At 43.1% G+C, this 16,631-nt stretch overlaps 1 protein-coding gene across 1 annotated transcript; it reads left to right on the top strand.

Annotated features, from left to right (window-relative positions):
* Window positions 1–1,056: 1,056 nt before the first annotated feature.
* Window positions 1,057–6,384, top strand: FUT4 (fucosyltransferase 4). The gene is made up of 3 exons (XM_039718706.1): window positions 1,057–1,109; window positions 1,725–1,849; window positions 1,917–6,384. The coding sequence occupies exons 1-3, from the start codon at window positions 1,057–1,059 to the stop codon at window positions 3,029–3,031; spliced, it is 1,293 nt and encodes a 430-aa protein (XP_039574640.1). The 3' UTR covers window positions 3,032–6,384.
* The last annotated feature ends 10,247 nt before the right edge of the window (window positions 6,385–16,631 follow it).

Genomic DNA, 16,631 nt, shown 5'->3' with positions numbered 1-16,631 from the left:
CAACAGCTGTTGGATATGAACTTGTGCAATGTCAGAGCTGGAAACTTGTTCAGTTCTGTACAAACAGTGTCTGAGCTGTGTGAGTCAACAACCTCACAATTCACTGAAGCAAATTGCTTAGGAAAAAAGTTTCAAGTCTATGTAATGTACTTTTTCACAGCAACTCTGTGAAGCAGAGCTGGAAAAAGTAATTTTCTGGTAATCATGAGGTTTTGTAGTTTTTAAATAACTGTGAGATTTTCAAGTAAGCATGTATGATTCTAAGAAAGCTGTAAAGGAGCAAAAAGAACCCTCTTTTAAAATTTATTTTCCTTTAGTTTTCCAAATTGTTACTTCTCATAGAGGTGCTTGAAACTGATTGAATTTGACAGGAATTCAAAGCTATTGTGGCAGCTGTCACTTCTTTTTTTTTTTTCCCCTAAATAAGTGACTTATTCAAACTTGCTCTCAGCTTCACTCTCTAAATTATATCTGTTTTTAAAAAAAATCCCCTGCATCTTCCAAAGTACTTCTCTGTGAGGCCACAGGATACAGCATGTAAATCATAGCTCAGCTGGTGTGGGAAAACCCTTTTGCCAGAGTTTAAAACCTCTGGCTGTTTCAGGTGTGGACTGTAAGAAATAAATGAGAATGCACATGGGAAGCAGCAGAGCACTCCTGCTTTCTCATGGGCAGTAGGGCAGGGGAGACCTGAGACCGTGCCTGCCTTCGTGATGTGAACGGCAGGGCTCTCCTCCCCCTGTGGCCCTCTGCCCTGTGCTCCAGATGTGCTCATGTATGGGGTTTGTGTGGCAAAGGTCTGGTAGTGATGGGGTGACAGGGGTGGCTTCTCTGAGAAGGCACTAGAAACTTCCCCCCATGTCTAGTGGAGCCAATTCCAGTCAGCTCCAAGACAGACCCACTGCTGGCCACAGCTGACCCCATCAGTGATAGCAATAGCTCCTTTGGGATAATGTATCTAAGGAAAAAAGTTACTGCACAGAAGCAACCACATCCAGAGAAGAGAGGAATGAAAATATGTGAGAGCGGACACCAAAGTCAGTGCAGAAGAAAGGGATGGAGGTGCTGCAGGGCTGGAGCAGCGAGTCCCCTGCAGCCCGTGGTCCATGGTGAAGCAGGATGTTCCTGGATGGAGGACCTCATGGCAGAGCAGGTGGATGCCCATAGAACACTCTGCTGCTGAGCAGGTTCCTGGTGGGATCTGTGCCCCCGTGGAGAAAGGAAGCCCACGTTAGGGCAGGTTTGCTGGCAGGACTTGTCACCCCACTGGGGAGCCACACTGGAGCAGCTTTTCCTGAAGGACTGCATTCTGTGGAAGGGGCCCACACTGGAGCAGTTCATGAAGAACTGCAGGTCCTGAGAAAGACTCACGTTGGAGAAGTTCAAAGGACTGTCTGCTGTGGGAGGACCCACACTGGAGCAGGGGAAGGGTATGAGGAGTCCTTGCCCTGAGGAGGAAGAAGCAGCAGAGACACGATGTGATGAACTGACCACAGCCTCCATTCCCCATCCTCCTGCACCGCTGCTGGGGAGGAGGCAGAGAAGTTGCGAGTGGCATGGAGCCCAGGAAGAAGGGAGGGGTGGGGAGAAGGTGTCTTTCAGTTTTGGTTTAATTTCCCATTACCCTAGTCTGATTTGATTGGCAAGAAATTAAGTCAATTTCCCCAAATCGGTTTTGTTTTGCCCGTGACTGTAACTGCTGAGTGATCTCTCCCTGTCCTTAGGTGGACCAGAGAGCCCTTCCTTGTATTTTCTCTCCTCTGCCTTGCTGATGAAGGCACAGACAAAGCTGTGATTACCATCCAAGCCGGGGTCAACCCACCAGAGGTGCCTGGGGGCGGCAACCCTTGTGAGCGTCCCTTCAACCCTTCCCGTGCGTGCTGGGGCCTCGGCTCTCACCGGGGATCCCTCCCGAGTGCGGAGACACAAATTCCCTCTGCGGCTCCGAGTCGGGCACGAGCAACCGAGCGGCCCGGGGCCGCAGCTCCGCGGCTGCCCGCCGGGAGCCCGAGCAGCGCTCTCCCCGCAGGCGGAGCGGCAGCGCTCGGCCGGGCTGCTGGGCGCCGCCGCCGCCGCGCTCGCCCTGTACTCGGCGCTGCCCGAGCCGGCCCGGGCGGACGACGAGCCGGTGACCGTGCTGCTGTGGTGGGAGCCCTTCGGTCGCCCGCGGCGCTTGCCCGACTGCCGGCGGCGCTACAACATCAGCGGCTGCCGCCTGAGCGCCGACCGCAGCCGGCTCGGCGAGGCGCAGGCGGTGCTGTTCCACCACCGCGACCTGGCGCGGCACGGCGCCCAGGGGCTGCCCCGCGGGGCCCCGCCGCGGCCCCCGCGCCAGCGCTGGGTGTGGATGAACTTCGAGTCGCCGTCGCACTCGCCCGGCCTGCGGGGGCTCGCCGGGCTCTTCAACTGGACCATGTCCTACCGCCGCGACTCCGACGTGTTCGTGCCCTACGGGTACCTCTACGCCCCGCCGGCGCCCCGGCCCTTCGTCCTGCCCCGCAAGACGCGGCTGGTGGCCTGGGTCATCAGCAACTGGAACGAGGAGCACGCCCGGGTGCGCTACTACCGCCAGCTGAAGGAGCACCTGCCCATCGACGTGTACGGGGCGCGGGGGCTGGCGCTGGCCGAGGGCGGCCTGGTGGAGACCGTGTCAGCCTACAAGTTCTACCTGGCCTTCGAGAACTCCCAGCACACCGACTACATCACCGAAAAGCTCTGGAGAAACGCTTTCTCCGCCAGCGCCGTGCCCGTCGTCCTCGGACCCCGCAGGGCCAACTACGAGCGCTTCATCCCCCCCGATTCCTTCATCCACGTGGACGACTTCCCCAGCCCCCGGCTGCTGGCCACCTACCTGAAATTCCTCGATAAAAACAAACCCAACTACAGGCGGTACTTTGCCTGGAGGAAGAAGTACGAAGTCCACGTCACGTCCTTCTGGGATGAGCATTTCTGCAAGGTCTGCGAGGCTGTTCGGACAGCTGGGAATCAAATCAAGACTGTTCAAAATCTTGCCAGCTGGTTTGAAAGCTGATGTTCCTGGAAGATGAGGCTTGCTGGACAGCCTGGGCCAAGTGCCAAGGTGTCAGGAAGGATGGGTCTCACAGAGATCATTAGCCCAGGTAGTCGGCATTAGCCACAGGAGACTGGCATCACTTGGAGAAGCACACAGGTACAGGAAAACAAGCAGTGAAAAGCCTACAAAAGAAAGATTTTTATTAAAGAGAAAATTATGAAGGCGCCAAGAGACATTTTGCCAGATGATTCCTAAAGAGCAAAGTTAAATTTCCAGAAGTTGCACAGTTACAGAACTTTTAAATTTCTGCACAGCTCAACGTAAATATCCGATGCCAAATTCCTCAGCTGTACAGCTGAAACCAATTTTGGCGGCTATGACAGCTTCCTGGAGCATGAAACTTCCCTCTCCTCACAGAAGATACATGATCAGTGCTGGTTCTCTGTAATACTAAGACAAAAATGAATGTTTTCAGCTGTTTTTTATGCGTGTGAAAGCTATTTACAGACAAATTCTGAGCCGCAAGCGTTGAATGTAAGGATCTTATGATACAGTAGCACCTTTTAGCAATGCTTGAAATTGCAGCAGCCAGTTAATAATGCTTTGAACCAAATAATTGTTCCATTTAGGAAAAAGTGTATGGAGGGGGCTGAATCTGAGTGGACAAACAGCTCAGGTGATGTAAAGTATTCTCCTACTACCTGCTGGAACCATAGACATGGTTATCCTGTGTGAGAGTAGAGCAGAACTTTAAGTACAGGAAAACACAGACTGTAGGGAAGAAAGTCAGAACATTTCCACCCTTCCTTTATTCAGGAATTAGAAAATGTTTACAGGTATCTGCATGTTTTTCTCTGCAAAATTATTTCCATGCAGGAAAATGCAGGGAAAGGCTTAGAATGGCAGGGGTTTTATTACTGTATTGAATATATATACTGAAAGGCTAACTTTTTTTCTCAAGTATCAGTAGACAGTGCTGTTGTGTAGCAACTCTTGGTTTTTGGCCTGCATTTTAAAAAATTCTGCTGGAGAACAGACTAGTCAGAATGTTGTTTTGTTGTTTTAAAATTAATAATTACCAAAAAATCCCCAAACTCCCAAATCACTTCCATTCAGAAAGAAAATTACTGTAGAGAATAAGATCTACATTGTTGGTAAAATACAGATTGTGTCAGGAAATAATATAAAAAAGGAAGGATTTACTATTTTTTCTCCCTTTTGTTTTGAGGTCTTTTTTTGGCTCGGTTTTTTAATCAATAAATAGGTTCTTAAGGTGGAACTCCCTTGCTCGGTGCCTGTCAGGAACACTTACAGTAGTTATTCCCTTTTAGACTCCCACATTTTGCTGGAGCCATCCTAGTAGTGGATGTGGATGTTACTTTTTGGTTACATGTAATCTTGCTCAGCCAAAGCCAGAAAGAAAATTCAGTTACAATTACACATCCTTGCCGAGCTCAGCCTCCCTGTCTTTTCCGCTGTGAAGTTTGGTGGCAAAAAAATGGCAACCTACAAGAGACTTGCCCATGTGAATAAGGTATTCATTCTGCTGCTTTTTAATCCATGGAGTTACTCAGAGACGTCATTCACCATAAAATCATGGGCACAGAACAGGTGGGAGAAGAAGAAAGTCAGTTGCAAATAAAAGATGGGCATCAGAACGGGCAGCCTCGCTGGCATTTGTGAGTCATATTTAGGTTAGGAAAGGATTAGATTTGATTTAAGCAGTATGGGATGTTGGATGAGTGCTTTTAAGGTGTATAAGCTGGCAGTCTACTGCAATTTATTTCTAGTTAGAGATTCCCCATGATTAGGTAAGCACGGAGCCAGGGATTATTGGGAAAAAACTAATAATAATGAAGTTGATGTATAATTTGCACAGTTTTACCAGTTCAGATCTTGCAGGGTTCCCCAATTATTCCCTTCTGCTTTTGTGCAAAGAGGATTGGCTGAAAGTACTTGATGAACTTTTTTTGTTGTCAGTGCCAGAGTTGCTGTAGAATATTATTCTATCCATATTGCATGGGTAGAATATTTACTGGGAAGGGAGTGAAAACAATCTATGCAATGTGGGATATAGTAGGGATGATTCCTAATGCTGCACTTTCACTCCAAGAGGTATAAAGTGATTGTTTAAAGTAAAAGAGTGTTCTTCATAGCATGGAAATCTGTTTTTCTATCAGTAGTTACTACTCCCATAATACTGGGTTTGATATTTTTAAAACTCCAATAAGGTATAGTATTAAGAGTAATACCCAAGTGTCAGGATGAATGTATAGTATTTTTTTTCTGTTCAGTTTTTACCAGAGTTTGCAGAACTGTATAAAAAACCACAATCTTAAAAGTAATGGAATAATATTTAAGATTGCACTACTTTTTATCAGTCTGCTGAAGCCAGTGCATTTTTTTCAGTCCTCCTAATTTTTTTAGCATTTTGTGAAAGTTTCCAGGCACACGGTTCTTCTGTGTAATCATTAGTAATGCCACATGCAGAAGATCAGGCTGCAGGAGCATGGGAATTTCCAGAGATTGCAAACGTTAATTTCCTTCTCAGCCTCTCTAAAAAAAAGAGTTGAAATCTTTGAGGGAATATTTTTGTGAAATTCAGAAAAGAGCTACAAAGCAATGAAAGTATCATTTGGGTAAAGTGGTCAGAATTGCACAGTATTTGTAAATTGTGCATTGAGGATTTTCAAGAACTGTATGGTGAAAACTGCAGATGTATAGCAGTTATTGCAGAGCACTTGCATTGGGAGAACAGAAGTCTTTTCTAATTTCATCATTCTTACATGGATGTTGCAAATTCGTGGCTTTCCATTTGGGAGGAAACTGAGCCCAGGCCTATGGCTGCTGAAGTCAGTGTTACAGAATTTCTATAGATCTCTGGTTTTTGGTCATCCTCACCATGAGCTAATAGTGTACTGTTAGAGGCAAAGGACTGGCTTTTGTAATGCACTTTGTAGAGCTCTAGTTCAATGATAAATATAAAGTTTGCCTGAATGAACTGGTTTGTACATTGGGTACCAAGGCATTGCAGATGATGTATACAATCCAGTTGTAAAAATTGGGGAAAGCTGTTTCCTATTTTTTGTAGAAAAGTTTCCTTGAATACATTTTAGAGAAGTTTTTATTCCATGCCTTAAAATATTGGGGTGGAGGGAGAGAAAGGAAGGTCATTGTCTTCTGGGTTTTATAAGAAGAAGAATTACCATTACATTTTGGTTATGATGTAAATGGAATAGAGAATTATGTGATTCCCTCAAATTGCATATTGTATCTCAGGGAATTTTATACTGTAAGGTGTCTTGATCTTTGTAGAATGAATAAACTTTATAATAATTATATAAATTGACACTCAATAAAATTAAACAAAGTAGTGCAAAACTGCCCTATTTTTTATTCTGTTGTCTGTGTTATGAAGGCTGAAGAAGACTGCTTTTTAAAGAGAATGAATGTCTTTTTGTGTTCGTTTAATAAATAAAAGTGGCTGATTGTTCTCAGAGTAGTCAGACCATCTGAGGTTAGGCATGAAACCTGGTTCTGCCAGGAGAAAAATATTTTCATAGGAGACGCTGTGCTGAGTTATTTTCTCTATCAAAAGGTGCATTTATTGAAGTTGGGTGTCGGAAAAATGTAATTTCAAACAAAATCAAAAACAAACTTTCTCTTGACCTACAGAGAATTTGAATGTGGTTGGATTCTTTTTGCCCGCCTTAAATTTCAAAATGAGACTATGTTTATTTTGGTATTCAGCATGTAGTGCTTTATCTTCCTTTTTAGCTGCAGCTTTTTTTCACGGTTGTTCATGGCTGTTTTCAACGGAGCAACAAAAGACCAAGAGCCAAAAGCTGTTTTCCCTAAGCTTGTGTTAACACTGATTGCTGCACAAGTAATGGCTTACCTTTCTCTTTACTCATCTTCTGTACAGCTTAGTGCACAGTACTGAGAGAGCATTTCTGAAAATTCCTGCCCAGCCAGGAAGGGGGCATGGCTACAGACCTTGCTTTTCCTTGGATCTTTATCACATTTAACTTTTCTAAGTAGAGCTTAAACTGACTGCTTGCTTTGTCCTGCCTGAGGGAGGAAACATTTTTTTAGCTCATTTTCCAGATGGCACTGAACACTGGCTTTGGGAAACTGGTTAAATATTTTTCTGACAAATATTAGGTACCATTTGTTCAAGCATGTTTGGTGAGTGCGTGAGTGAGTGAGTTATGCTGATAAAACTCACACAGCTCTCTATCCAACAGTCATATGAAATGGTGTTTGTTTTAACAGAGTAAATAACCCTTTGTAGGGTGCACAGATCCGACTCAATCTAAATTTGTTGACGAGAACACAGTGACTTAATGTGGATTTAAGTGGTGTTTAACTAAAGCTATCTCAGGATCCAAGTATAACAGCCTGTTTTTAATCAGTTAAAAAAAAAAGTCATTATGTGAATAACTTGCCTGTAACCAGCTTGGTTTATGTAACCAACTCAGTTTAACAATTTGCATAATTATGTCTTTTCTTCTGTGTGGTCATTTAAAAAACAACACCCCAGGCCAGAATTTCTATGTCTTCTTTGCATTCTGAAGATTTTTTTTTAATGGTCTTGAGCTAAATACTTAAGCTTAATTTTCACACAATGGCAGCTTTTCCTGAGAGTCTCACCCTGAAATTATCTGAGGTAAAAAAGCTGAACCTGTTTTTCAGGAGTGCTTTGAGAGCTGCAGGGATTTCTCATTGCTGGAACTAAAGGTGCTAAATGTGTTCAGGAAGCATCGAGAAGCTATGACCCCCTTTTAAGTGAAAAATGTTCTCTAAAGGAGTACATACTTTTCTGAATTCCTTCAATGATTTTAGGTCCTTATAATTGCATGGGTTTAATTTTTGAAACCGATTTAAAACTGGATTTTATTTCTAGAATACTCAATATTTTAATAATATTCTTTTAATAACTATGAAAAATGGTCCCAAATTTGGAACGTGAATTTTTCTCTATTTGTCAAAACATCTTTTGAAGTTAATCAACGCATAGGTTGGCTGTATGCATTATGGAAGAAAATTCTGCATCTGCATCCTTGAATTTGCCATTGGTGCAAAAAATGCTGTAGATATTTTGGGTTATGAGAAGCTCATAAAACAGGAAAACAGAGCATTAGGAATGCCCAAGCTGTGGCCTACTGTGGCTCTGAGATCCTGATCATATGAGTGCTTATGACTGGAAATTGGCCATCTTGCTTTTAAGCAGAAGGCAGAAAGATGATTGCAAATAAAAAGCATCGATTATCAGATTGTGAATATATTTTGGTGCATTTGTAATGCTGCCAAATAACTTTGTGTAATATAAACATGATATTTGAAGCAAGCACAATATGACTACATGAAATACAGCAAAATAATTGTCCAAAAGGCAAAGTTACATTCAAAATGGAAAAGTGATACTGGAAAAAAAAAAGGGCATGCAATTGCGGGAAAGCGTGGGTAGACATTTTAAATTGTTAAGTGGGAATAAACAGAGAATGTCTTTGGAACTGCTGACTCTAGCCCAAATTGAAACCAGAAAACATAGGTTCAGAATCATGCTGGTACTCGTGCTTACATCTACTTCTGAATAGGAATGGCCTCCTGAAATTAAGGCAGACCTCTGAACATTTTTATTCCCCTTCCAGTCCCAAGTGTATGTCTTGCTTGCCTTATTGTTAGTTTCCCTTCTCTGTCATCCACATGTTTCTCCTCAAATGTGCACAGACCTGGGGATGTCTTCTTTAATGTCTTATTACTTTAGAGAAGGAAAGCTGAGAGGAGATAAGTTAATATATGGATGGTTGCTGGAATTTTGGTTGTATTTTGCAAGAGTTCTGGGATAAGATCATGTAAGCAGTATGAGCTGAATACAAAGCAGACAAATATGTTTTAGGGTAGCATCTTGTTGGAGACCCCAGCCTGGTCTGAAACATCTCATCAGGTTTTAAGGCTGAGACTTTATGCTGTGAGTTTTCTATTTAGTGGTGAAGATTGTTGTATCACACATCCCCAAATAGTCCCACTGATGTATTATCTCAGAATCATAAAGAATCATAAGATGGACTATGAACAGAGACAGTAAGTCTGTGCTGTGAAAAAATTTGTCAGGTTAATTAGAGCATAATTTGTCCTGAGTTCAGGCTCTGTTAAAGCATATTAATGAGAATCCTTAATGGAAAAAAAAAAAAAAAAACCAAAAAAAACCCCAAAAACCAACACAGGTTCACCACACTGTTATGGTGTTTGTGGTGAGGAATGTTTTCTGTGCTGTCTTTACAGTTGGGTCATTTTTATTGCTAAACTGAGGTATTTATTAAAGGGAGGATTAATCCACAGGAGTTGCTGTGTTTTAGTAAAGAATTTTTTATGGAACAGCTGTACAGAGGAGATGAAATCTGGTTTCCTGCTCAGAGTCAAGGAGAGAGGCACTCTGGAGCAGCCCAAAAGCAACATCACTGCAGGTAGTACAGGTAGTATGAGTGAGTAGCAGACCTGGGCTTGACTCCATGTGGGAGATGGAGAAGATAAAGAAATGTCACCAAAGTCATGGGTTTTTTTTTAAAGTTACTGAAGTACTTTGAACCCCATTGCCTAAAGCATTTGAGAAATGCAAGGCACTTCAAAACAGAACACAAAAGGAGACTCTTTTGGTCACAGGCATGGACTTTGCTATAGTCTGAAAGTGTTCCCATGGCTAAACGCTGCAGAAACAAACCAGAAAGGCCTCATAAGCTTTTTCCCAGGTAAGCAGCCAGAAGAGAGCAGCAGAATAAAGCAAGGACATCACCAAGGCTATAAAAGAAATGTTTTAGTTGAAAAGTTTGCAGCAGTCTCTCTGGCAGCCCCAGTGACCTGACCAGGACAGGAGCTAAGGGAGGGTTCCTCTTGGATTTCACATCTGGGAATAATCTTAATCTGAGCACAGAAGCAAGGTACATGATCCTTTCAGCTGGGTTGAGTATCATCAAAAGGGCACTGAGGAACGAGTTAAGGTACATCTCCAGTGTTTCAGAGGGAAGATGAATCTCACTCCTTCTCTTGTAGGTGTGTGGGGCAGAGCCATAAGCTGCATTCCTTGCACTGGTTAATGACTTGTGACATACTGTGGGAAAAATATTTTTCCGAACATTGCCTCAAGGGCAGAAGTGGTTTTAGCTAACCTGTTGTTAAAACCAATGGTCTTAGAACTTGACAAGCTCTCACAACTGTCCAACCTCTCCAGCTGGCTGAACTATGAACTCTTTAAACAGTGTCTGGCTGTGGGACAGCTACACATGCTATTTAGGTATTGAATAGGATTTTTACAGTTTCAAATGCTTGATTTCTTCCTTTTCCTCTAGTGGTTGATGTGTCTACCTGTCACATTTCTGCTATGGATCAGTCTCCACATCTTGCTCTCATTTCCTTCTCGATGGACTGCTGGCCAGCTCAGCTGCTTGGGCAGGCTAACCTGGACTGGTGGCTTTTGATACTTAACAGAAAAGTGGCATCATGAAACAAAAGATATGTATGTGGTTTTCTCTTTTGCTGGACTTTTGGGATTGTGGGTAGTCAGGCTGGGCTTGGGCAGAGAAGGAAAGTGAAATGTAGAACTGAATGGTGTATCTTCTTGCTTTACCTAAAGCTAATTATACCCAAAGAATGTAAGAGCTTCTAGAAGATAAGTGTCTCTAAAAGCCAAATTGAAGAAATTCTCTCCATTTCTCCTGTAATGTTCCCCAGGACAGTGGTAGAAATGGGGATAGAGAAATCTTAATTTCAAATTTTCTGAACAGCTGCTTCTCTGCAAATTCAGATTTGATTCTTGACGGCCTCAGAGCACTCCCTCGTCTTGTGCCATGGCTTGTTCACCTGCTTGATCCTGCTGAGGTGCAAGGGGATCTGGACTGTTTTTACCTACCCTTGAGGCCATCTGCTTTCCTCTGGCAGATGTGTAGGGCATGGAGAGGACAGTGAGCTCTGTGTGTGAGTGCTGGCATCTCACATCCCATGCTCATATCTACCTGGGGGATCCAGAGACAGACCTGACCCTACTGTTCAGCTCCTCCCACATCTCCCTATGCCCCTGCATCTTGCAAATTGTCTTAATACTTGAGCAGTGTTACTTGCAGGCTATGCTGGCTCTGCACAGAAAAGCCATGAGACAACAGCAGATCCTATCTTGGCCCCACATCCTCAATCCACAAGCCAAACCCACAAAGTGGCCCAAATATCTCTAGGTACACCTTTTATGAGACATCAGATACTTCAGAAAGACTGTTATCTTTGCCATATCCTCTGTGTTTTGTCATTAATAACTTCATTTATTTTGCAAGGGCTACTTAAAAAAGGCAGAGTGTTATACTGGCCAAAGAGAAAGTAGTCTGCTTTTTTTTTCTCCCCCTGATGTTAACTACTGGAGTATGTGCAGGCTGCCAACAATTTCTGGTTGCTTGGGATATTGTTCAGCCTGCTGTACATGCTGCTTGTAATGTTCTGCCCACATCCATGTATCCTGTGGACTTCACAAGTGGTTTTGGAGTATATAAAGTGTCATCAGCTCTTATGCAAATTTCTGCTTCTTATCGGTCTAGACCACAGTGTGCCATGAAGCCAGCAGCTGGAGCAAGACTTTTAAAAATAGGTGACTTTCCCTATGTCATGTCCAACTCTTTTGGTCTAGATTGGGATCTGGGGTTTAAATCATGCTGGGACAGTACACTTGCTGCACTGGTGTACTATACCCTGCTGCTTTTGCATATCTGGCACAGTCTAGCAGCTTTAACGCTGCCACAAAAAATATGTGCAAATGAGCAAAGAAATAGAATAGACTTCACAAGTTCAGATGAAACTGTCACTTTATAACCCTTAAACAGAACATAAACTTAAGAATGCAGGGGTTAATTTCAAACGGTTTATCTGAAGTCACATAAATAAAAGGCAACTTTGGGACTGGGAACCTGTTTTGTGTTAGAGTGAGTCTACTGTCACTTCCACGTAGCAGTCTGAATCTGGCCCTTTCATCTTCAAGACAGACTGGATGAGAGCCCATATATTAAGTCAGGATTGGTTTAACAGAACACAAGTGAGAGGTGGACAACAAATTTCGTCACTTGCTCATTTTTGTGGCTCTTCAGATGAAACTGGGGATCCTGATCAGTGTTGATTTATTTTCAGCTCTGATGTGTCATACTGATGCATATGTGGACTCTTTATGGGTTAATTACAGACTTCAGTTTGAAGTGTGATATGAAAGAGTAACAGGGATATAATTTTTACATTTTACAATGTGTGTGTTTGCTGCCAGATGCTTCACCAGCAGAGATCATACAGGCAAAGCAGACTGCTGTACCATTAAGGTTTGGACCCAGAAGGACTCAAGCATTTCGCTTGATCCTGAAATTAAACCTGATTTGTATATCTGTAGGATTCTGTGTTTAGATTAGAAACATCTGCTTTGACTCCTGTTTCTGTCCATCCCTAGTGCATTCAGCAGGGTGTTCTCAGGAATACTGAGGTACTCTCTTGGACTTGCAATCGAGATTTACCTGTGCACATGTAAATGCTGAAGGAATGTGGACGGGTGACTGACAGGTGTGTGAGAGAATAAAAAGATGCCACTGCAAGGGAATGCTGGCTTTGTTCTCACTGAAGGGTCTGACCACATAGTGCCTCTTGTTTCTTATTATGTTTGCAGCACATTAAAGTCTTCTATATTGAGCCTTCTGAAATGCTGCTTCTGCATCAAAAAAGAAAGTATCCATTTGTTTCTATGACATAGAACCTGTCTGGTCTTACCAGAGGGTTGCAAATCATCTGATTTTACAGGTACGTCTCCATTGTTTAAAAAGAAAGTAATTTCACTTACATCCCAGGTTACTTGGTTTATATGATGAAAACTCAGCATTATAATTAAGCTAAAGGCAGGTCTGGCATCAGTGAAAATGCCACAAAATTTTATCTTTGTTTCAGTCTCCACAGTCTCAAGTCTGATATAAAACAAGAGAGAGGTATCTGAGGGGTCCTATGTCCCGTGATCAGAATCTTTCCTGATCTTTGCTCTTAGGACAATAGTCTATATATTTTATGATTCTGTCTTCTGTAAGAGGTAGTCCAGGAGGCACAAGTAGATTTTATCCTTTTTTGAAGCTTTGCATATTCCTAATTCATTGGAAGTCATTTTAGCCTGTCTTTCCTGGAGATAGCAGTGCTGGTTTCTAGGATGATACATTCCCCAGCATTTACCTCCTCCTTCAGTAGGTGACCCAATGTGTGAGCTGTGAAGGTGAGAGTCTCCACTCAGCCCAATATCTTAGGTCCATGTGTGTGTTAACAGCTGTTCTTCCCACAAAACAGTGCTCAAAACACCCCAGTGGAGTAAGACAGGACCTGCCCAAACAATTCCTTGTTCTTATTTACTCTTCACTTTGGTTACAGTAAGCAAAGAACCTGTTTGTAAATGCACCTAATATCCTTATTTCCTAGGGGGATTGTGAGGTATTTTCCTCCCTGAATAAAATACTTTGAGATCTATAAACAAAAAAGCTACCATGGTGGTATGAAGCAGCTTATCCGAGAGACTTAAGGAGTGCATGGCAGTCAATAAGATGAGAAGACTGCTGTATTAAAGCAGCTTGGATCTCTGACCTCTATGGGATAAGTCACTTTTATCTTTGCTAAGCTGAGTCTCTAGTAGGAGTTGTCACTTCGGCTGTGAGAAGGCAGAGCAACCTCACTCCCATCCCCATTCCCACCCCATTCCCATCCCCATCCTCTGCATATTGTCTTTGAGAGGAACATTGTAAACATGATGGAGCTGGGAATGTCTCTTTTGTGTCAGAACTCCCCTGAAAGTTTGACCTCTTTCTGTTAAAAATGTTCACCCATGTCCCACCAAAGCACCAGGGAAATCTCTCCAGTGGCTTTCTTGGTGTATCACCCTGCATGTTAGTGCGGAATTATCACAGGAGACACAACAAAAGGACTGCTCCAACACCAACCACAGTAACCATGCTGATGTGATGTTTATTCTGAAAGCAGAAGAAAGTGAAATACAGTCAAACTCTTCTTTCCACGTGCACTGTTTGCATTGCATTGGCGTAGTAATATTTTTATATACCCCTGGTGTTTTGAATCTCTTTATCTTTGCAATCTCACACACTACAGCACAAACAGAAAAGAGTCTGCAGGAAGCAACAGACCCTTTGTGTGCCTTTGTTTGCAGTGAGCATGACCTCATGGGTTGCATTTCAAAGGTCCAGAGAAGCCCAGAGCAAAAGAGATGTTTCTATTCTTCACCCCTTGTATACACCTCTTTAATATAGAGGAGAGGTGTCAGATGGTCATATCTTGTTGTGTTTTGATTTTCAGGGGACACACCATTATTTTCAATAACCTGATACTCTGCCCATCATGTGCTAGGTTTCATTTGCCCCCCTGGGGACACCACAGGCAGCGGGGATGTGTTTGTGTCTGCACACAGCAAAGCGTGTACAGTCTCAGAGGCCATGGGGAAGAGGAGGTGCTGTGTCAGAGCAGTGGGCCATTGCCTCTTGGGGCAAACAGCAACAGTGATGGTGGCAGGCACCAACATCCATCCTTGGCCAGGCTGCTACATATTTTGGGTAAAATGTGGTGTTTTTCCTTATATTTGAAGGTGGCATTCCCTATTCTCTTCAAAGTCTAAGAGAAAATTAGTTTGCTCTTACATGCATGGTATCCAGAGCAGAACCTCAAAACGATGGGCTAAATTGAACAGAAGAAACATGACCTACCAAGTAAAGAACAACTTTCCTTGATCCTCAGCCCAGCTTTGGAGATAAAAGTGCCCTGAAAAGTAATACATGTACCAGCTAATGGAGCTCAGTGCAGGCAATGCCCTTTTATAGTGAAGATGGGCTTCTAGTTCAAAAGCTGCTGCCAATTTTAAATAAAACTGCATTAAGCAAAAAGAATCACAGGCTCTTTGGTAGCCCACCAGGTCCCAAAGACCATTCCAGACGTTTTGAGTAAAAATTAGAGTCTTGGATTTTATCTGAGACTTGGAGTGTGTCCTAGGGTGAAAGACACAGCTGTAATTCAATTCTAGAAGTGAAATTCAAACCCATGGGGTCACCTTGGGAAAAGTTTGGAGGCCACTCTGGATCACAGTTGAGCAGGTTTTCATGCCACAGCCTGAGAACAATTTTCTAGCCTTCTGTTGCTGTGATCCAGTCCTAAAGTAAGCTTAGCTCACATAACTGAGACAAAGCCTACATAGAAAAAGGTCTGGTTGGAAAAATGCCCAGGTACACAGAGAACTCCTCCTTCTCCAGGAACAGGTCAGGCTACCACAGCGCTTCTGTTTTGTTCTGTATTTATATTACAAGTGGCAGCTGATTCCCATCAGTCATGTACATGGATATAATTGTCACTTTTGCTTCTGGTTCCTTTCCAGAAAAGAGTTAGGCTGTCTCAGTCCTTGCAGAGGCATTGCCAGGTGGCTCTCACCTGAGGCCAGGGCTCACCTGAACACTGAGTCCTTTGTTCCACTGCCCTTTCTTGGTCAGACAGGAAGCAAATAATCAGATCACTGTTTACTGGCAACCTGTTTTCCTTACAATATAGGCAAAGAAAATGAGATCAAAAGGTTTATCAGTGGGGACCTTTTCTTTGTCAAATTTTCATCTAGTAACCAGAATTTTGGTATAATTAAATGGAGACAACCGTACATGCAGTTAACTGCATGAGTGTTTAAATAGAATGTGTATGCATGGAGAAATATTCAGAAATATCAATTTCCTTTGTTTTTCTTCTCATTGTTACCAGTGAGGACAGTTGGAGTGTGCTTGCTCTTGCAAAAAGAATGGTCTCTGTTAAAACTCAAAAGATACAGCTTCTCTCTGTTGTGTCCATTGATAAATGCACTTCACTTGCTTATCAGTCTTCTAGCAGTGTAGCTGTGCAGTGATTTAACTGGGCAGGCAGCTAAACACCACCCAGCTATTTGGAAAAAGGGTGAAACTAGTGGGTTGAGATAAAGATTGTTTAAAAGGATGGAAAAGGAAGGGAAAAATAACAATAACAATAATAAAGAATATGCAAAACAAGTGATGCTCACTGCAGTTGCTCATCACTCATTGAGTGCTGCCCAGCCAGTCCCTGAGCAGAGATTGGTCTCTCCTGGCCAACTTCCCCAATTTTCTTATTCAGCATGATGCCATATGGTATGAAATGTCCCTCTGGCCAGTTGGGGTCAGCTGTCCTGGCTGTACCCCTCCCATCTTCTTGTACACCCCGGCCTCCTGCCACTGGCAGGGCAGAGTGAGCAGCTGGAAAGCCCTTGACACAGAGTAAGCACTACTTAGCAACAACTAAAGCATCAGTGTGTTATCAGCATTATTCTCAACATTATCCTCATCCTAAATCCAGAACATAGCACTGTACTAGCTACTAGGAAGAAAATTAATTCTATCCCAGCTGAAACCAGGACAAGCTTTGTACTTTGTACTTCTTGTGCTTTGAAGCCCTCTGCTACCTGTGTGCATTAAGACTTATAAAAAGAGTGAAGGATTCCTCTAGGACTGTCTCTGTTTGGCCTCTGTTAACAACATAAGGATTGCATGTATCAAACAAGAAAGCATACAGACTT

Source organism: Passer montanus, unplaced genomic scaffold (assembly GCF_014805655.1).
Source record: "Passer montanus isolate IOZ18808 unplaced genomic scaffold, ASM1480565v1 scaffold4, whole genome shotgun sequence".
Taxonomy (NCBI): Eukaryota; Metazoa; Chordata; class Aves; order Passeriformes; family Passeridae; genus Passer; species Passer montanus.
Note: the sequence above shows the minus strand (reverse complement) of the source record. Positions and strands in the feature narration are given on the sequence as shown.